The sequence below is a fragment of the Zootoca vivipara genome, chromosome 13, assembly GCF_963506605.1.
Source record: "Zootoca vivipara chromosome 13, rZooViv1.1, whole genome shotgun sequence".
NCBI lineage: Eukaryota > Metazoa > Chordata > Lepidosauria > Squamata > Lacertidae > Zootoca > Zootoca vivipara.
In genome coordinates this window covers 5579780-5594978 of record NC_083288.1, presented here as the reverse complement: position 1 = coordinate 5594978, position 15199 = coordinate 5579780, and the positions used below count along the sequence as shown (strand labels likewise).

At 42.5% G+C, this 15199-nt stretch overlaps 1 protein-coding gene across 13 annotated transcripts in view; it reads left to right on the top strand.

The window, feature by feature from the left end:
* FHOD3 (formin homology 2 domain containing 3) overlaps positions 1-15199 on the top strand; it is a 310284-nt gene that overhangs the window by 226718 nt on the left and 68367 nt on the right. For 5 of the 13 annotated variants that reach the window (XM_060282210.1, XM_060282212.1, XM_060282208.1 and 2 more), the window contains 5 exons: positions 154-516; positions 1974-2051; positions 5777-5896; positions 12818-12952; positions 15136-15186. In XM_060282210.1, coding sequence (XP_060138193.1) covers positions 154-516; positions 1974-2051; positions 5777-5896; positions 12818-12952; positions 15136-15186 — 747 coding nt within the window. The remainder of the gene's footprint in view (positions 1-153; positions 517-1973; positions 2052-5776; positions 5897-12817; positions 12953-15135; positions 15187-15199) is intronic. The other 8 variants (XM_060282214.1, XM_060282213.1, XM_060282216.1 and 5 more) reach the window with 5 other exon arrangements.

Below are 15199 nucleotides of genomic sequence, written 5' to 3'. Positions count from 1 at the left end.
CCTTACCCTCTCGGGGAAGTTTAGAAGCATACAAGGCATCTAAACTTCTCCTTTTTTTGGTTTCACCATTAACCTATCTATGGAAATGCTTCCATTAATGCCATTTTCTCTCCTCTCCTGTTCTGCCTTTCCTCCCTTCCTTTCCTTTCCCAGAAGGCTTCCAGAAGGACAGGAGGTTGGACATAGTTCACAGAGTTCTGAGACTTCAGCCGCCCCAGGTGTATTTTCTCAGGACGAGAGGCTCCCCGTGGGCTTTAGGGCAGAGAATTCACCCAGGAGCTCATCATTCCCTGTGCCTGATCCATTCGCTTCACGCCCTTGTTCTCTCCATTCATCACCCTCATCTGTATCCATCAACTCTTCCCAGAATTCATCATCTGTCACGACAAAGGCATCCCCAACTGTCGATAAATTACCTTACGTCCCACACAGTCCCTTCCATCTGTTCTCCTACGATCTTGAAGCACCTCCAGCAGCTGTTAAAGAGAAGGAAACAGAAGGGGTTAGGGAACACAGGTAGCACTTCTCAAGAGTTTCATAAAATAGTCTGTGAGATAATTGGAATGTTATGTGCAAGAAATATTCTATATCAGGCACGTCCAACTCCCAAGAGACTGCTATCTACTCCCAGTATTAAAAAAAACTGGCAGTGATCTACCCATTGTCATTGTCATTGGAGGGAGGAAGAGGATGTGTGGGAAGGGGAGAAAGGCAGAAGTTGTTGAGCTTTTCGGGGGGGTTGCTGAGCTATTTTTAGGGGCATGGCAGAGTTGTTGAGCTTGGGGGGGGGCAAAAGTTGTCCAGCTTTTTTGGCGGGGGGAGCCAAGAATTAACTACGACACTAACAGGTGCATAAAACAATAAAGCCAACTAACGTCGGAAGCAAACTATAAAAGAACGCCCTTTAGACGCAATGTTGGGACAGAGCAAGGGGGGTGGGGGGAGGAAACATTCATTATACATTGCTTTTAATCCTGCAATTGGTAAGGGTCGCGTGACCGACTGAGATCACTCACCCTGTCGATCGTGGTCGACCTGTTGGACATCAGTATTCTATATGAATGGTTATCATGACAGTACATCATTTTGGGTGGTTTCTTACTTGGACTTCTCCTGTCATTATTTTGCCCATTTTACCTCCAAACTTTGTCCCAAGTAGACATTTCAGATCCTGTGCACAGTGGGGGATTGGAAACAAACCAGCCAAGTGTGCCCCCTTAGCATACCTACCCCTGTTCAAAGTTCATATGTTTGCATTGGACCCTACACACATTCAGCTCAACACATGTAGGCCCCATCTTCATGCTTCGGTATTGTGATACACACACACACTTTTTTAAAAATAATAATACACATTTTAGTATACTCACTGGGTGAACATCTGTAATTATTCATTATTGCTAATAATAATAACGACTATGAACCTCAAAATTTTGGCACTATCCAAAAACTAAAATAAAAGTTCAGTTCTCTCCCATAGACACACAATATAATCTACAGTACATCTGGAGCGATGGGACAAAAGGAAGGATTTGAGATCAGTTGATATGAGGTCATGTTATATTTATATTTGTAGGTTCACCCAAGCTTTCCTTTCTCAGGCTTCCCATACCAAGAGCTCTTTGGCTCTGTCTAGATAAGCAGTTCCTCACATGCTGAGATTCTTTTTGTACCATTTCTCCCAAAATAGTGGAAAAATCTAGTCTAGAGAGCCTCTCGGTGCAATTGTTCATGGTTTATTCCTTATTTTGTCGTCATTCCTGTGTAACCTCCTGCGGACCATACGCTTGATATCTGAACCATGTATTAGAATTCTGTTCTCCTTTTTTCTGTATGCCATAGCAATGTTAACCAAGGTACGACTAAGTGAGCAAACTGCACTTCTTCCATACATATTTCATAGCTGTTTAGTGTGTGTTCTTTTTTTCCTTGTCAAACACATCTGTAGTAATTGTTTCTCCTTTCTCCTGCAGTCCTTCTGAAAACCTGCCTGTGAACAAATTTTCTGACTCCTTCGATCCTTTTAATTTCCACTCTTTGTCTTCTCTTAGGTGGGTGATTCTTCTTCATACGGGTATTCTTTCCTTGTTATGGGATGCTACTGAATTTAATGTCTTCCTTTCCTTTCCTTTCCTTTCCTTTCCTTTCCTTTCCTTTCCTTTCCTTTCCTTTCCTTTCCTTTCCTTTCCTTTCCTTTCCTTTCCTTTCCTTTCCTGAGCTTCAGCATTTTGATTCCTTATACCAGAACACTGTCATATACAGTGGTACCTCTGGTTATAAACGCTTCAGGTTACAAACTCCGCTAACCCGGAAGTAGCTGCTCCCGATTGCGAACTTTGCCCCAGGATGCAAACGGAAATCATGCGCCAGAGGCACGCGCGCAGTGGGAGGCCCCATTAGCGAAAGCGCACCTCGGGATAAGAAATGTTCCAGCTTAAGAACGGACCTCTGGAAAAAATTAAGTTCGTAACCAGAGGTACCACTGTAGTCCTGAAAGGACCTTGCTGGTCCAATAAAAAATAATATCAGGCAAGACCACATAGTTAATGCCATGCTTTATTCCCCCCAATATCTTAAGCATTGAATTCATGGACACCAATAGCAAGGTACTGATGTAGCTGGCCCATAGCCAGAAGGGGCGTTGTACAGTCTTTCTTTTCTTTTCTTTTTAAAAGAGGCAAGTTGCTAGGCCTCATGGAATAGAAGATGCAACACAAAATGTGCCAGCAAACCTCTAAGTGATTTCTATGAGATGACCCGGCCTGTTTTAGCCTAGAGGTGACAAGTGAGTTCTCTGGACACCAGGCAACAGGGAATCCCCGAGATCACAAGACCTGCGTTTTCTCCTGCCCTTAAGTGCACATTTTTCTTTCCTAAAATCAGTCTTATTTTCCAATCACTGGGATATCTGTAGTTCAAAGTTCTACTATTTCCCCCTCATCACCCTCTGCCCTTCCTATCAAGCAGGATGCATCTTCTGTGTGGTGAGTTCAACTGAAATCAGATAAACCCTTAAAGTTATTTCCCCCCCAAAAAAAAATACCATTATACCATTTGTGTGGGTGGATGTTAAAGGACCCACGGGGTGTGACGGGGTGAGCTCCCATTGCTTGGTCCCAGCTCCTGCCAACCTAGCAGTTCGAAAGCACGTCAAAAATGCAAGTAGATAAATAGGAACCGCTACAGCGGGAAGGTAAACGGCATTTCCATGTGCTGCTCTGGTTTGCCAGAAGCGGCTTTGTCATGCTGGCCACATGACCTGGAAGCTATACGCCGGCTCCCTCGGCCAATAATGCGAGATGAGCGCGCAACCGCAGAGTCGGTCACGACTGGACCTAATGGTCAGGGGTCCCTTTACCTTTACCTTTACCTTTTAAGCATGTATAAGATTGTTAGCATGTAAGTTGCTTAGAGATCATTTGGTTGTGATTTGAGGTATACCTTTAAAACATGTAATCTGATAGATAGTATTTTTATTCCACTTTGGCAGAATGCATGCATGATATTGTGGTGTTAGTATATTTCATGGGTAGGCAAACTAAGGCCCAGGGGCTGGATCCAGCCCAATTGCCTTCTAAATCCGGCCCGTGGACGGTCTGGGAATCAGTGTGTTTTTACATGAGTAGAATGTGTCCTTTTATTTAAATTGCATCTCTGGGTTATTTGTGGGGCATAGGAATTCGTTCATTTTTTATTTTATTTTTTTCAAAATATGGTCCGGCCCCCCACAAGGTCTGAGGGACAGTGGACCAGCCCCCTGCTGAAAAAGTTTGCTGACCCCTGGTATAGTTCCTCAATGCACACCAGCATGGGAGTAGGTTTCAGTGAATCTGACAATTCTGATTTCTCTCAGTTTTTTGTTTTTCTTTTTATGCCCTTAAGTTCAGTTCTCCACATTTACACATCAGTTTAGGATATTTGTTTTTAAGTCCTCGTGAAGATTCATCATCATTCAGATACACATTTTTGTTTGCAATTTTTCCCAATACACACATTATTATAAAGCAATTTCCCCCCAACACCAAATGTTTGTGTGTTGTTTTTTACTGTATATTCATTTTTATACACACCTTGCTGCAGTGTATGCATTTTTGTGTGTGTTATTTTATTATTATTATTATTATTTATTAAACTGCATTGCAAAATTTTAAATTACGGCTGTGTTTCAGTTTGAGTATTGCTTCGAAAGTGTGAATTAGGTACATTTGTCATTACATGTGAAATGAATCAAATTTCGCCCCCAAAGAATTTCACCCCCATCCCTGCCTGGGAGTAATTTGAAGTGAATGTGTGAGACTTATGGTTCTTATGGTTTACTTATGGTTCTAAGTAAACATGCAATAATCAGGCCGGATTAAGATTGGTTTAAACCTTGGAGTTACGGTCGTGGTGGTGGGGACATTGCCATTGTGCTCAGAGTATTTTTGTTGTTTTTTCTTTTATCAGTGTTGGCAAACTGGTTTTAGTGTGTTGTGCTGTGGTTTTTTAAATTACTGGGATAGGAATGTAGCAATCAAAGCATGGAAGGTGGTGGGAATATTAGTTTTCCTAATTTTGTATCTTTTTAATACTAGCGTCTCTCCATCACTTTTCCCCAGTGAATGCTACATTACATCTACAGTGGTACCTTGGTTTAAGTACACAATTGGTTCCGGAAGTCTGTACTTAACCTGAAGTGTACTTAACCTGAAGCGAACTTTCCCATTGAAAATAATGGAAAGTGGATTAATCCGTTCCAGACAGGTCCGCAGAGTACTCAACCTGAAGCGTACTTAACCCGAAGTATGAGTGTAATTGGTTCTGGAAGTCTGTACTTAACCTGAAGCGTACTTAACCTGAAGCGAACTTTCCCATTGAAAGTAATGGAAAGTGGATTAATCCGTTCCAGACAGGTCCGCGGAGTACTCAGCCTGAAGCGTACTTAACCCGAAGTATGAGTGTAATTGGTTCTGGAAGTCTGTAGTTAACCTGAAGCGTACTTAACCTGAAGCAAACTTTCCCATTGAAAGTAATGGAAAATGGATTAATCCGTTCCAGACGGGTCCACGGAGTACTTAAACTGAAAGTACTCAAGCCGAGGCGTACTTAAATCGAGCTATGACTGTATATAGTTCCAGATCTTCAATTTAAATAGTTTTTAATTTATAAATGTATCTAGTTGCCCAAATGTTTTGTGGGTGTTTGTTTTACTCTAACTTTGTGTGGTTTGGCTCACAGTTGACATTGTGTCAGCGCTGGGGTTTTGTGCCTTTAATTGTCCTTCCCTATATTATGTGGAAAGCTTCACCTGCTGACATTCTGTCTGTTAGACATCTTGTTACATGTGTGCGCCCCGATTTATTTTGGGGCCTTTCACCCTGACCTTCAAAAGATGGCATTAAATTGCATGTGACAAAGTATGTGCAGATTTTATGCATGTCTGTGGCTTTTGTGAGTTCTTGAGAGAGCCCAATCAATGTATCCATTTATTTAAAAGATTTCTTACCCATAAGGTCCGAATTGATATAATATACGTGGAACAGGAAAATGGGTGCTAGTGCTGTTCTGCAGATCCTTGTGCATGATCTTACCCACTTGTGTGTGTGGAGAGGGGGAATGGCTATACATAAGTAGGTTTTATAGTAATGGTGCTGCTTGTGTTTGAGTGTGTGTGTGATGTGTGTGCACGCGCTTTGGATTGAGTTTCAGTTTTCTCATGCAACACACCATTGCCTGGTTCGCACATGATGATAAGTCCCCAATGGCTTACTCTTCTCTGTACTTCTGTCAACTTCAGGTACAGTGGCTACAGCAACAACTCCTGTTCTTCCACATTACCTCATTCTGGATTAAGTACACCTACAACACCCAGTTCTCGTCATGCTGCATCGCCACCCGAAGAGGCCAAAATTGAGAGGTTGGTAAGAAAGCAGCATGAACATAAAATAGATTAATTGATTGAAATAAGTTAAAATGTCCATATGCTTGCCTTGACCAAATCTGGTTCCAAAGTGGTTTATAGAGTTACATTCCTAGAAGAGTTCAGCAATGGATCCAGGCTGGTCTAGGTTTGGCTTTCCTGCACTAGGCAGTGGCTTGGATTGGATTACAGTGGTGCCTAGCTAGACGAAATTAATTCGTTCCACGGGTCAATTCGAAGGGAGACCAGGCCACAGTGGTCCCTCCCTCGCCACCAGATGAGAGACTGTTTACCAAGCTGCCGCTTAACAAACAGCCTCCCAAAGCTCCCTGGGATCTCCCAGAAACCTCCTTAGGCAGCGTGATGTTAAAGCTCCAAGCATGGAAGTGTTTAGAATAACCTGAGACCACAAAAGGATTATGAAACAAGAACTGCAATTACTAGAATGAAAAAAAGAGTGTATTTCACTTTCATAAAATGTATGCACCACTTGACTAAAGAAGTAAAAACAACCCCAAAAGCCCTCGAAACAGTTGGAAATGTAAATGTTAGAAAGAAATGAGATGCCCAATATAACAAAAAAAAACCTCAGATATTTCCTTCGGGGGGAAAAGCAAAGTAAAATCGGTTAAACATATCCACTTGCCGATATCTATTCAGTCCCTAAATTTACCTAAGCTCACAAGTCAGCCTTTGTTTCTTGAAACCTTGAAACCCCAAATCTTCTTTATCATGTAAGATACCCTTGATCTTACCCTTGATCTTCTTTATCATGTAAGATACCCTGTCAGTTGTGCTTCTCCCCTTGGGAAGCTTAGAGCAGGCATCCCCAGACTTCAGCCCTCCAGATGTTTTGGACTACAATTCCCATCTTCCCCAACCACTGGTCCTGTTAGCTAGCGATCATGGGAGTTGTAGGCCAAAACATCTGGAGGGCCGCAGTTTGGGGATGCCTGGCTTAGAGCTTTCAAATTTCCCACCCTCAGAGAGACGTGCTGTTGGACACATCAGCAGTGGCAGACGCCTATGGCTTGATGTCATATTAGACTCAGGGCACATGCTAGAGTTTCAAACTAACTAGGCACTCCTCAACTAGCCATATAAGCAAGCCGTACATTCCCATTATATACACAAGCAGTCGAGGAGAGTAAAGGCTGATCCCTTCACAGTGCGAATTCAGAAACAGCTCGTACCAGCTGTTGCACTACAAGGCTGGTCTCCTTTCTCTGCAACCTACCCCACCCCTATTCCCCACCCCAAAAAAGAATCTTTGTGTTTATAAATGTGTTTATAAAATGTATGTTATATCAACATAACTCAGGTGGTCAGAAAGGCCCAACAGAGACTCCATTTCCTCAGGGTCTTGCGAAAGAATAAAGTTAAACAACGACTGATGAACTCCTTCTACCGGTCCACAATAGAAAGTGTCCTCTCAAATTGTATCACAGTTTGTTACGTTGGCTTGACAGCCATGGACAGAAAGTCTCTACAGAGGGTGGTGAATACAGCACATGATATCGTGGGCTGTCCCTTGAGTCCGCTAGATGACATCGCAAGGGATCGTTGCCTTAGGAGAGCGAGAAAAATTCTCAGGGGTGACTCACACCCCGGCCAGCACCTCTTTAATCTTCTACCCTCGGGCAGGAGATATAGAAGTAGAATCAGCCATACCAACAGGCTAAAAAATAACTTCTATCCATGGGCTGTTAGGCTGTTGAACGGAAAATAACATAGCGAAATTGACTTGTGAGGTGGTGTGTTGTTTGATAAGAGATTGAGTGTTTGGGGGGGAGGGCGGGAGGCTCGTTTAATTTCATTGTACACAGGTTGTACAATGACAATAAAGGTATTATTATTATTATTATTATTATTATTATTATTATTATTATTATTATTATTATTTTAGCCTTATTATGTTAGGGGGATCCTACCGGACAAGTTCTAAGTCAGGCATCCCCAAACTGCGGCCCTCCAGATGTTTTGGCCTACAATTCCCATGATCCCTAGCTAACAGGACCAGTGGTCAGGGATGATGGGAATTGTAGTCCAAAACATCTGGAGGGTCGAAGTTTGGGGATGCCTGTTCTAAGTGCAGTGCAATCTTATGTTGCCGGTTGTAGAGAGATATTGGCACATTTACAGCTCCACCTTTGTGACTGTGACTTATTAAGCAAAAGAAAAGGAAGCGACCCTGTCAGCCTGTAAATGGATTTCTACATCGCCAGGAGAGATGCATTTCTGGGGACAAAGGGGAAAGTCTGTGTGCAAACACTGTTTTCAGTGATATCACTATGCCATCCGTAACATGTAGCGCCATCTTGAAATTAACCAGGGTATTGTAGGGTTGCACATGGTCCCAAGTGTTGCAAAACACTGGAGGTTCTGTTGCGTTTGTGTGAGGGATGAAATGGTTCCTGAAACTTTCTTGGCCTTAGCCCTTTTTCTAAGTTGTTTGTAGCCATTGTCTGCCCCATCTGCTACTACTTCGGTACCATTATTAACCCTAATCTTTCCATTTCCCCTTATCATTCCCTTCCTGGGACCTAACTTTGGGATCTAAAATTTCAGCGTTGCCCTGTGCAAACCCTGTGCATTCTACATCATCTACATCATTGTTGTGGTGCCCCCGAGGCTCTAAGTAAATATATATATAGGTAAAGAACTCCTGGACATGCTAGGTTGGCAGAAGCTGGGACAGATCAACGGGAGCTCACCCCATCGTGTGGATTCGAACTGCCGACCTTCCAATTGATAAGCCCAAGAGGCTCAGTGGTTTAGCCCACAGAGCCACCCACTCCCTATGCCCAGTGTGACTGAACCAGTCGTTTTCCCCTAAATCCGCCTCTAACCCAAGTCAATCAGGAACCATGTAATTAGTGCAGTGGCATCATCGGCGAGAACAAATGTTGCTGAGCGAGAATGAGGGTTTTGCTTTCTGGACTGATCCCAAGGGTGATCCAACCAGTCAGAAGTGTGTTGCCTCGCTTAGTTGTCATTTGTCATTTATCAAAGCATGGGAGGGATTGTCTTTGGGGAAGAGTTGTAGGGCAACTCCTTTTATGCAGAAGGTCCTAGGTTTAATCCTCTGTCTGAAACCCAGGAGAGCTGCTGCCAGTTTGTGCCAACAATACTGTGCTAGATGGACATATAGTCTAGCTTAGTATAAGGCTATTGGGATTATAACCATTTCCCTTTTGCCTCTGCCAGTTGCCTTGTTTAAATGGTGTATTTGCAAGGTTGGGTTTTTTTGGGGGGGGGCAATTTAAAGGAAACAGTACAATCCTTGACCACCGCTCACCCCCTGCCATTTGCCTAGAGAGTAGAAGGATTCGCGCCTCTTTTAAGCTGGGGAGTCTCTTATAAAATGATGAGCAGGGAAGAGATTCTCTGCAGAAGCAGCTCCCTCATTCTTCTTTATGGCCTTTGGAGCTAGGAAATGGTTTTGGCCCCGTTCGACAGTCCCACCTTGAAAAGCCAGTGATAAAGGGATAAAGCCTTTGTCGTCTGGTAAACATTTCACAACCTTTTTTAGCTCAGACCTAGCTTGACAGCAGTCGCACAATGATATTGCATTTGTAATTTTGTGTCAGAAACAAGGTTTACGGGATATCGGGTTTTATTCCCCCTTACATAATGTCTATCCACGTGGGATGTAACGGATTCGAATTCAATGCGCAGAAATCCTTGAAATCATACTTGCATTGCTCGGCTGCCAGTGGGGCAAAAGCTGTCACGTCTTGCGTAACTGAGTATTTGTATGCACATCCACAAGCCAAAGTGTTTTAAAATAGTGGCAATGATCACCGGTCCTAGCTTATTCTGTTTTTAGAGAAAGGGGCTGCAGTTCCTCCTTTCTCCCCAGCTAACCCTTTCATTCCAAACTTGGGATATTGCGAATGCCTTGATGAAATACCGGTAGATCAGGAAAACCCCACATCTGCTTTCACTTACAAATATCTGTAAAAATGCACCCACTAATTACAGTGGCAGCAATCTTGAGACTCCAAAGCAAGAATTTGATAAGCCCTTCTGAAATGGCCCATCTTGATTTCTTTTCCTGGAATTGGAGCTTCTAGGTAACATCCTAGAAGGGAAAAGGGACCACCCTCGATTTCAGAGAGTACAGTTACATGTGGTCCTTTGATTACATTTTAACAGATGGCTGTATCAAAGTTCAAATCACATGGCCAGCAGTGAGCCTTTTATTCCACTGTTGATTCTAGAAAAAGAGCTACACTTTTTTTGATTTTATGTGTCATGCAGCAACCCCCCACCCCCCAGAGTTGCCCCTTGCAATTTCCTGTATTGGTCACATTGGGGGATCCCACCCAATTAGGAATCAAGTACTGAAAGGATGATACCATGGTACGGCTTAGCCAATCCGATTTAGCTATGTTATAATGTTACCAAAAGTGAGGCCAATTTAAATGAGCAAGCAAACACGTTTAGAGGGAGGGCCAAAAAATAATTGAAACAGGGATGTAATTCTCAGCACTTTCAGAAAGTGTTCATGGAAAACATTTAGCAGTTTCAGTTCAGCCATAACAATAACTTCCTTCTTTGTCTTGTTTTAACTTGCATGTTTTGTCTCTGTCGCTCCAGCAGGGTGCTGCTTTGCCTGGAAACTGCTAATAAGCAGTTTTCTTAATGGGTTTTTGTCATTTTATTTTTGTGTTAGGTGTTTTGACTTTTTGGATTGCACACTGGTATGTGAGTTATGGATGGGTATTAAAAAAAAATGAATAGCATCAAGTTATGGCAAAGGCATAGTTGCAAGGAAGACATCTGTGCGGCAGTCGCCAAACCCACCTTTGCAAAGCAATGGCTGAATTAAGAAGGGCCCATCTCAGATGCTGCCTTGCAATGCTCTCTGAGAATGGACATAGGTTCCAACTGCTCCCTAGGAGCTGTGAAGTCATAGTGGTGGCACCCCTAGCCAGTGACTGACAACCAGTGCCGGATTTATGTATAAGCTAAACAAGCTATAGCCTAGGGCCCCACTCTCTTGGGGGCCCCCAAAAAAATTAAAGGGGAAAAAACCACTGGATGTACATTTCCAAAATAAAAGATAAAAAACAAATAAAATAAAACCTACATACAGTGGGTGGCGCTGTGGGTTAAACCACAGAGCCTAGGGCTTGCCAGTCAGAAGTTTGGCAGTTCGAATCCCCGTGAAGGGTTGAGCTCCTGTTGCTCGGTCCCTGCTCCTGCCAACCTAGCAGTTCAAAAGCATGAAGTGCAAGTAGATAAATAGGTAGCACTCCGGTGGGAAGGTAAACACTGTTTCCATGCACTGCTCTGGTTCGCCAGAAGAGGCTTTGTCATGCTGGCCACATGTCCTGGAAGCTGTATGCCGGCTCCCACGGCCAGTAAAGCGAGATGAGCGCTGCAACCCCAGAGTCATTCGTGACTGGACCCTAACATTCAGGGGTCCCTTTACCTTTACCTTACATACAGCAACAGTGTTTTGTGTTGTGTAGGCTCCTCTGGTGTAAGTAATGGCCCCACCTGCTAGCCTGCTCCCTAAAATATCACTTCTTAATTCTATTTCAGTTCAACAATCACTATGATCAAATACATACTTTGTTATGTGCAAATGGCTTTAGATACCTCTTATGTCCATAAATTACCATATAGCATATATTCAACACAAAAAAACAGTGACAATTTGTTGTTGACAAAGGACAGCCGCACATATAAAGGGCCCCATTACCTCCAGTAGCTTAGGGCCTCATCAAATCTAAATCCGGCCCTGCTGACAACCTTTGTTTTGGAATGAAGTGTGCACCCAACAGTTACGAAAGAGCAGATTTAGGCCAGCGCGGGTGGTTCCCCCACACAAGGTGTCAAGCCGAGAGGGTGCAAAATTGAGAAGGTCCAGAATTGAGAAGATCCATTTGGGGGAGCCAAATTTGGCCTGGCTCAGAGTGCCATATTAGCAAAGATTACCAAAGTCCACCCCTGAAAATAGCTTGCCTCAATGAAAGAGAAAGGTTTTCAGCGGTCTTTACTTTGGGGCTGATCATAATTAGTGAAATTACTGGTAATCCTTTCCCTTTGGCCCTTAGTGTAATACTGTATTGGGTTGTTGTTGTTGTTGTTGTTGTTGTTGTTGTTGTTGTTGTTTTAATCAGAAGCCCTACCAGAGTATGTACAAAATGGTAATTCACCTTTTAGCATGAACCAGAGTGGCCGTAAGTCACATATGGAAAAGACTGACAGCTGAAATGTTGGGATACAGTATATACACCCTTGTGCAAATTAATTGAAACAAAGCATGTTTTCTATCTTACTCGTAATCCTGCACTCAAAACAAACACGAAAAGTCAGTTGATCATTATGGTGTCGGAAGCCTGCAGCCAATAAAAGGAATGATGCGCTCTCCACAATATATTGAGGTTCTACGAAAGAGAGTTATTCCAGATTGGGAAAAGAGGTATCCTGACAGTACTGGGATATTGCAGCAGGAACTAGCCCCCTGTCACACATCAAAAGTGGTGAAGAAATTCATGACAGAGCAGCAAATACAGGTACTTGATTGGCCAGGGAATTCCCCGGACGTAAATCCCATTGAGAATTTGTGGGCTATATTCAAAAGTCGCCTCTGTGCTGTAGAGTGTACGACTATGGAGAAGCTCATTCAGGCGCTGATTCAAGTGTGGTACAGGGATCTGAAAATCAACAGTAACTGTTCGAAACTAGTAGACTCCATGCCAAATGGTGATCAAATGCTGCTTAAAAATAGCGGAGGTCATATCCGTTACTAATGTATGTATACGTGAGCTTTGTACAATAAACTACATTGTTTGTTTCAATTAATTTGCACAAGGGTGTATATTTAGAATGAGAAAAAGTAGACAGGTAAAAAGCTATTTTATTGAAAAATATGAAGCAATTTGATTTCTCCTTGGTCTGCAGGCCGTCTTTGGGTGGTCTACTTACATCGTCGTATCGGCAGCACCAAGAGTCTTTGGCAGCGGAAAGAGAGAGGCGGCGTCAGGAGAGGGAGGAGAGGCTGCAAAGGATAGAGCGGGAAGAAAGAAACAAGTTCAAGTAAGACAGAAAATTATTTCATGATTCGTTATCTTAATATAACTAGAGTTGAAAAGTCATTTGCCGTGTTCAATATATGCACCCTTCCATCCGTCTTCCTAAATGGTAGCATCTCCACACTGACCTGCATTTGCACATGAAGAGAAATTTGGAATTGTGGCATCTGGTAAACCAGGCATAGGCAAACTCGGCCCTCCAGATGTTTTGGGACTACAACTCCCACCATCCCTAGCTAACAGGACCAGTGGTCAGGGATGATGGGAATTGTCATCCCAAAACATCTGGAGGGCCGTGTTTGCCTATGCCTGTGATAAACCACCTGTTTGTCTGGTTATTTCTCAGTTTCCATTCCCACAAGTCACAGAGTACACAGTATGAAGTGCATTTCATAAAATACTGCTCTTCATAGCTTTGATACATTTAAATCCCTGTAGCCTTGTCAATGAGCTGGAGTATCTGGAGTCAGTTGAAATATTATTATTATTATTATTATTACTTAAATTTGTATACAGCCCTATACCCGCAGGTCTCAGGGTGATTCACAGGGTAATACCTGAATGAATAAATGAAACTTTATTTGTGTCGGCCATGTCACCATCCAGAGGGGGTTGAGAGGCCAGCTGGCTAGCCCCCAGCTGGATCATGCCCTTCCAGCCGACATGCTGGACGATCCCCCGATCTCTGGTGCGAGATATACCAGCGACCCAGACTTCAAAAGTCTGAGTACACTATATTAGCAGAGCACGCAGCGTGAGGAGGCTTGTGAAAGCATCATAACAAGCAGATTTATTAAGCATAAATCAGGACAAAGAAAACATGTCGCCTCTCCTTCGTCTCCTCAGAGAGAGACTCAAACTCGAAAGCTATACACAAACGGAAGTTCCCAGCAATCTGTGCTGGTATGTAAACAGACATATGACACGCAACAGTTCCATGTCTACACTAAAGGTGGAATGGAATTTCCCAACAGGCCATAGCAACAACAAAAATTGCAATATACACAGAACAAAATAAAAAGTCGATTATATATAATACGGTACATTGTCTTCACAGTTTTTAAGCCACTGTCAATTCTCTTAGATCTATTGAAACACATTAATTACTTCAGAAGCTGTTTGTGACCACATGCAGATAAATGCTTATTTAAAAACATGAAAAATCGGTTTTTACTGTATGCTGCTGGGTGGTTTTTTTTCCAATAATGGAATTTGCTTGGCAGAAAAATCACTATTACATTGATGGGATTAAATGTGTTCAACTGGTGAGACCTGCTTCACCATCTTTTCATTATGTGTAAATTTGCTTAACATAGTGCAAGATTATGCCCTAATAAATTCCAAAAGAGAAAAATAATTTGCTGGTTCTGTAATGAAACAGAAAAGCTCAATAACATACCAAGTCAAGTAAAGTCAGTAGGAGGCAAAAGAGTCCCCAGCCTCTGGCCTGTTAATGAAATGGTCATCTTCTATGTAAAGGGAATATTTTTGTATGGAGGTATCTGAAGGGGTGTCAGCCGGACAATAAGTTAGTGAGAACTAGGCCTTTAACTGTCACCTATCTAAGAATGGATTCTCAAGACTGCCCCCCAGAGTGTAATTCACATAATCTTTGGAAAGAATCTCAGATTGGTTTTAGCATCACCTCATGAAATAAACACCTGAGCGTTAATTGTTGCCATTTCTATGGTGGCTGTACACCTGAACAAATATTTTTTGTGTGTGATTTTTATAAGATATTTATTTTCTTATTTTTTCACCTGAATGAATCTTGATACCTTTCACAAGACATAGAGCTCAGGTCAAATCTTGATGCAGGTTGGAGACTTAATGACATTTGCTTAGAGCATGGTGCTTATAACACCAAGGTCACAGGTTCAATCCTTTGCAGGGGGCTGAGCTAGAGGACCCTCAGGGTCCCTTCCAACACCATGATTCTATGACATATTCTCCTATGAAAAACATCAGTTATCAGCATAGTGCCAATGAAGTGTGTGTGGCAATGTGTCCCTTGACATTTAAAAATCACACCCATCACCACAGATTTCTTTTATCAAAGAATGTATTTTAATCTGATCTCTTTTGCTTTAGCTGCTTTCATTTCTTTTCACTGCTTGCTATGTTTTTCTTTTTCTGCTTTTTATTTAAGTTATTTCCCCTGTAACTTTATGCACCTCTGTTTCATAGTCGTAATTATCTAGACAAAAGAGAGGAGCTAAGACAAGCAAGAGAAGAGAGGTCGGTACTTAAC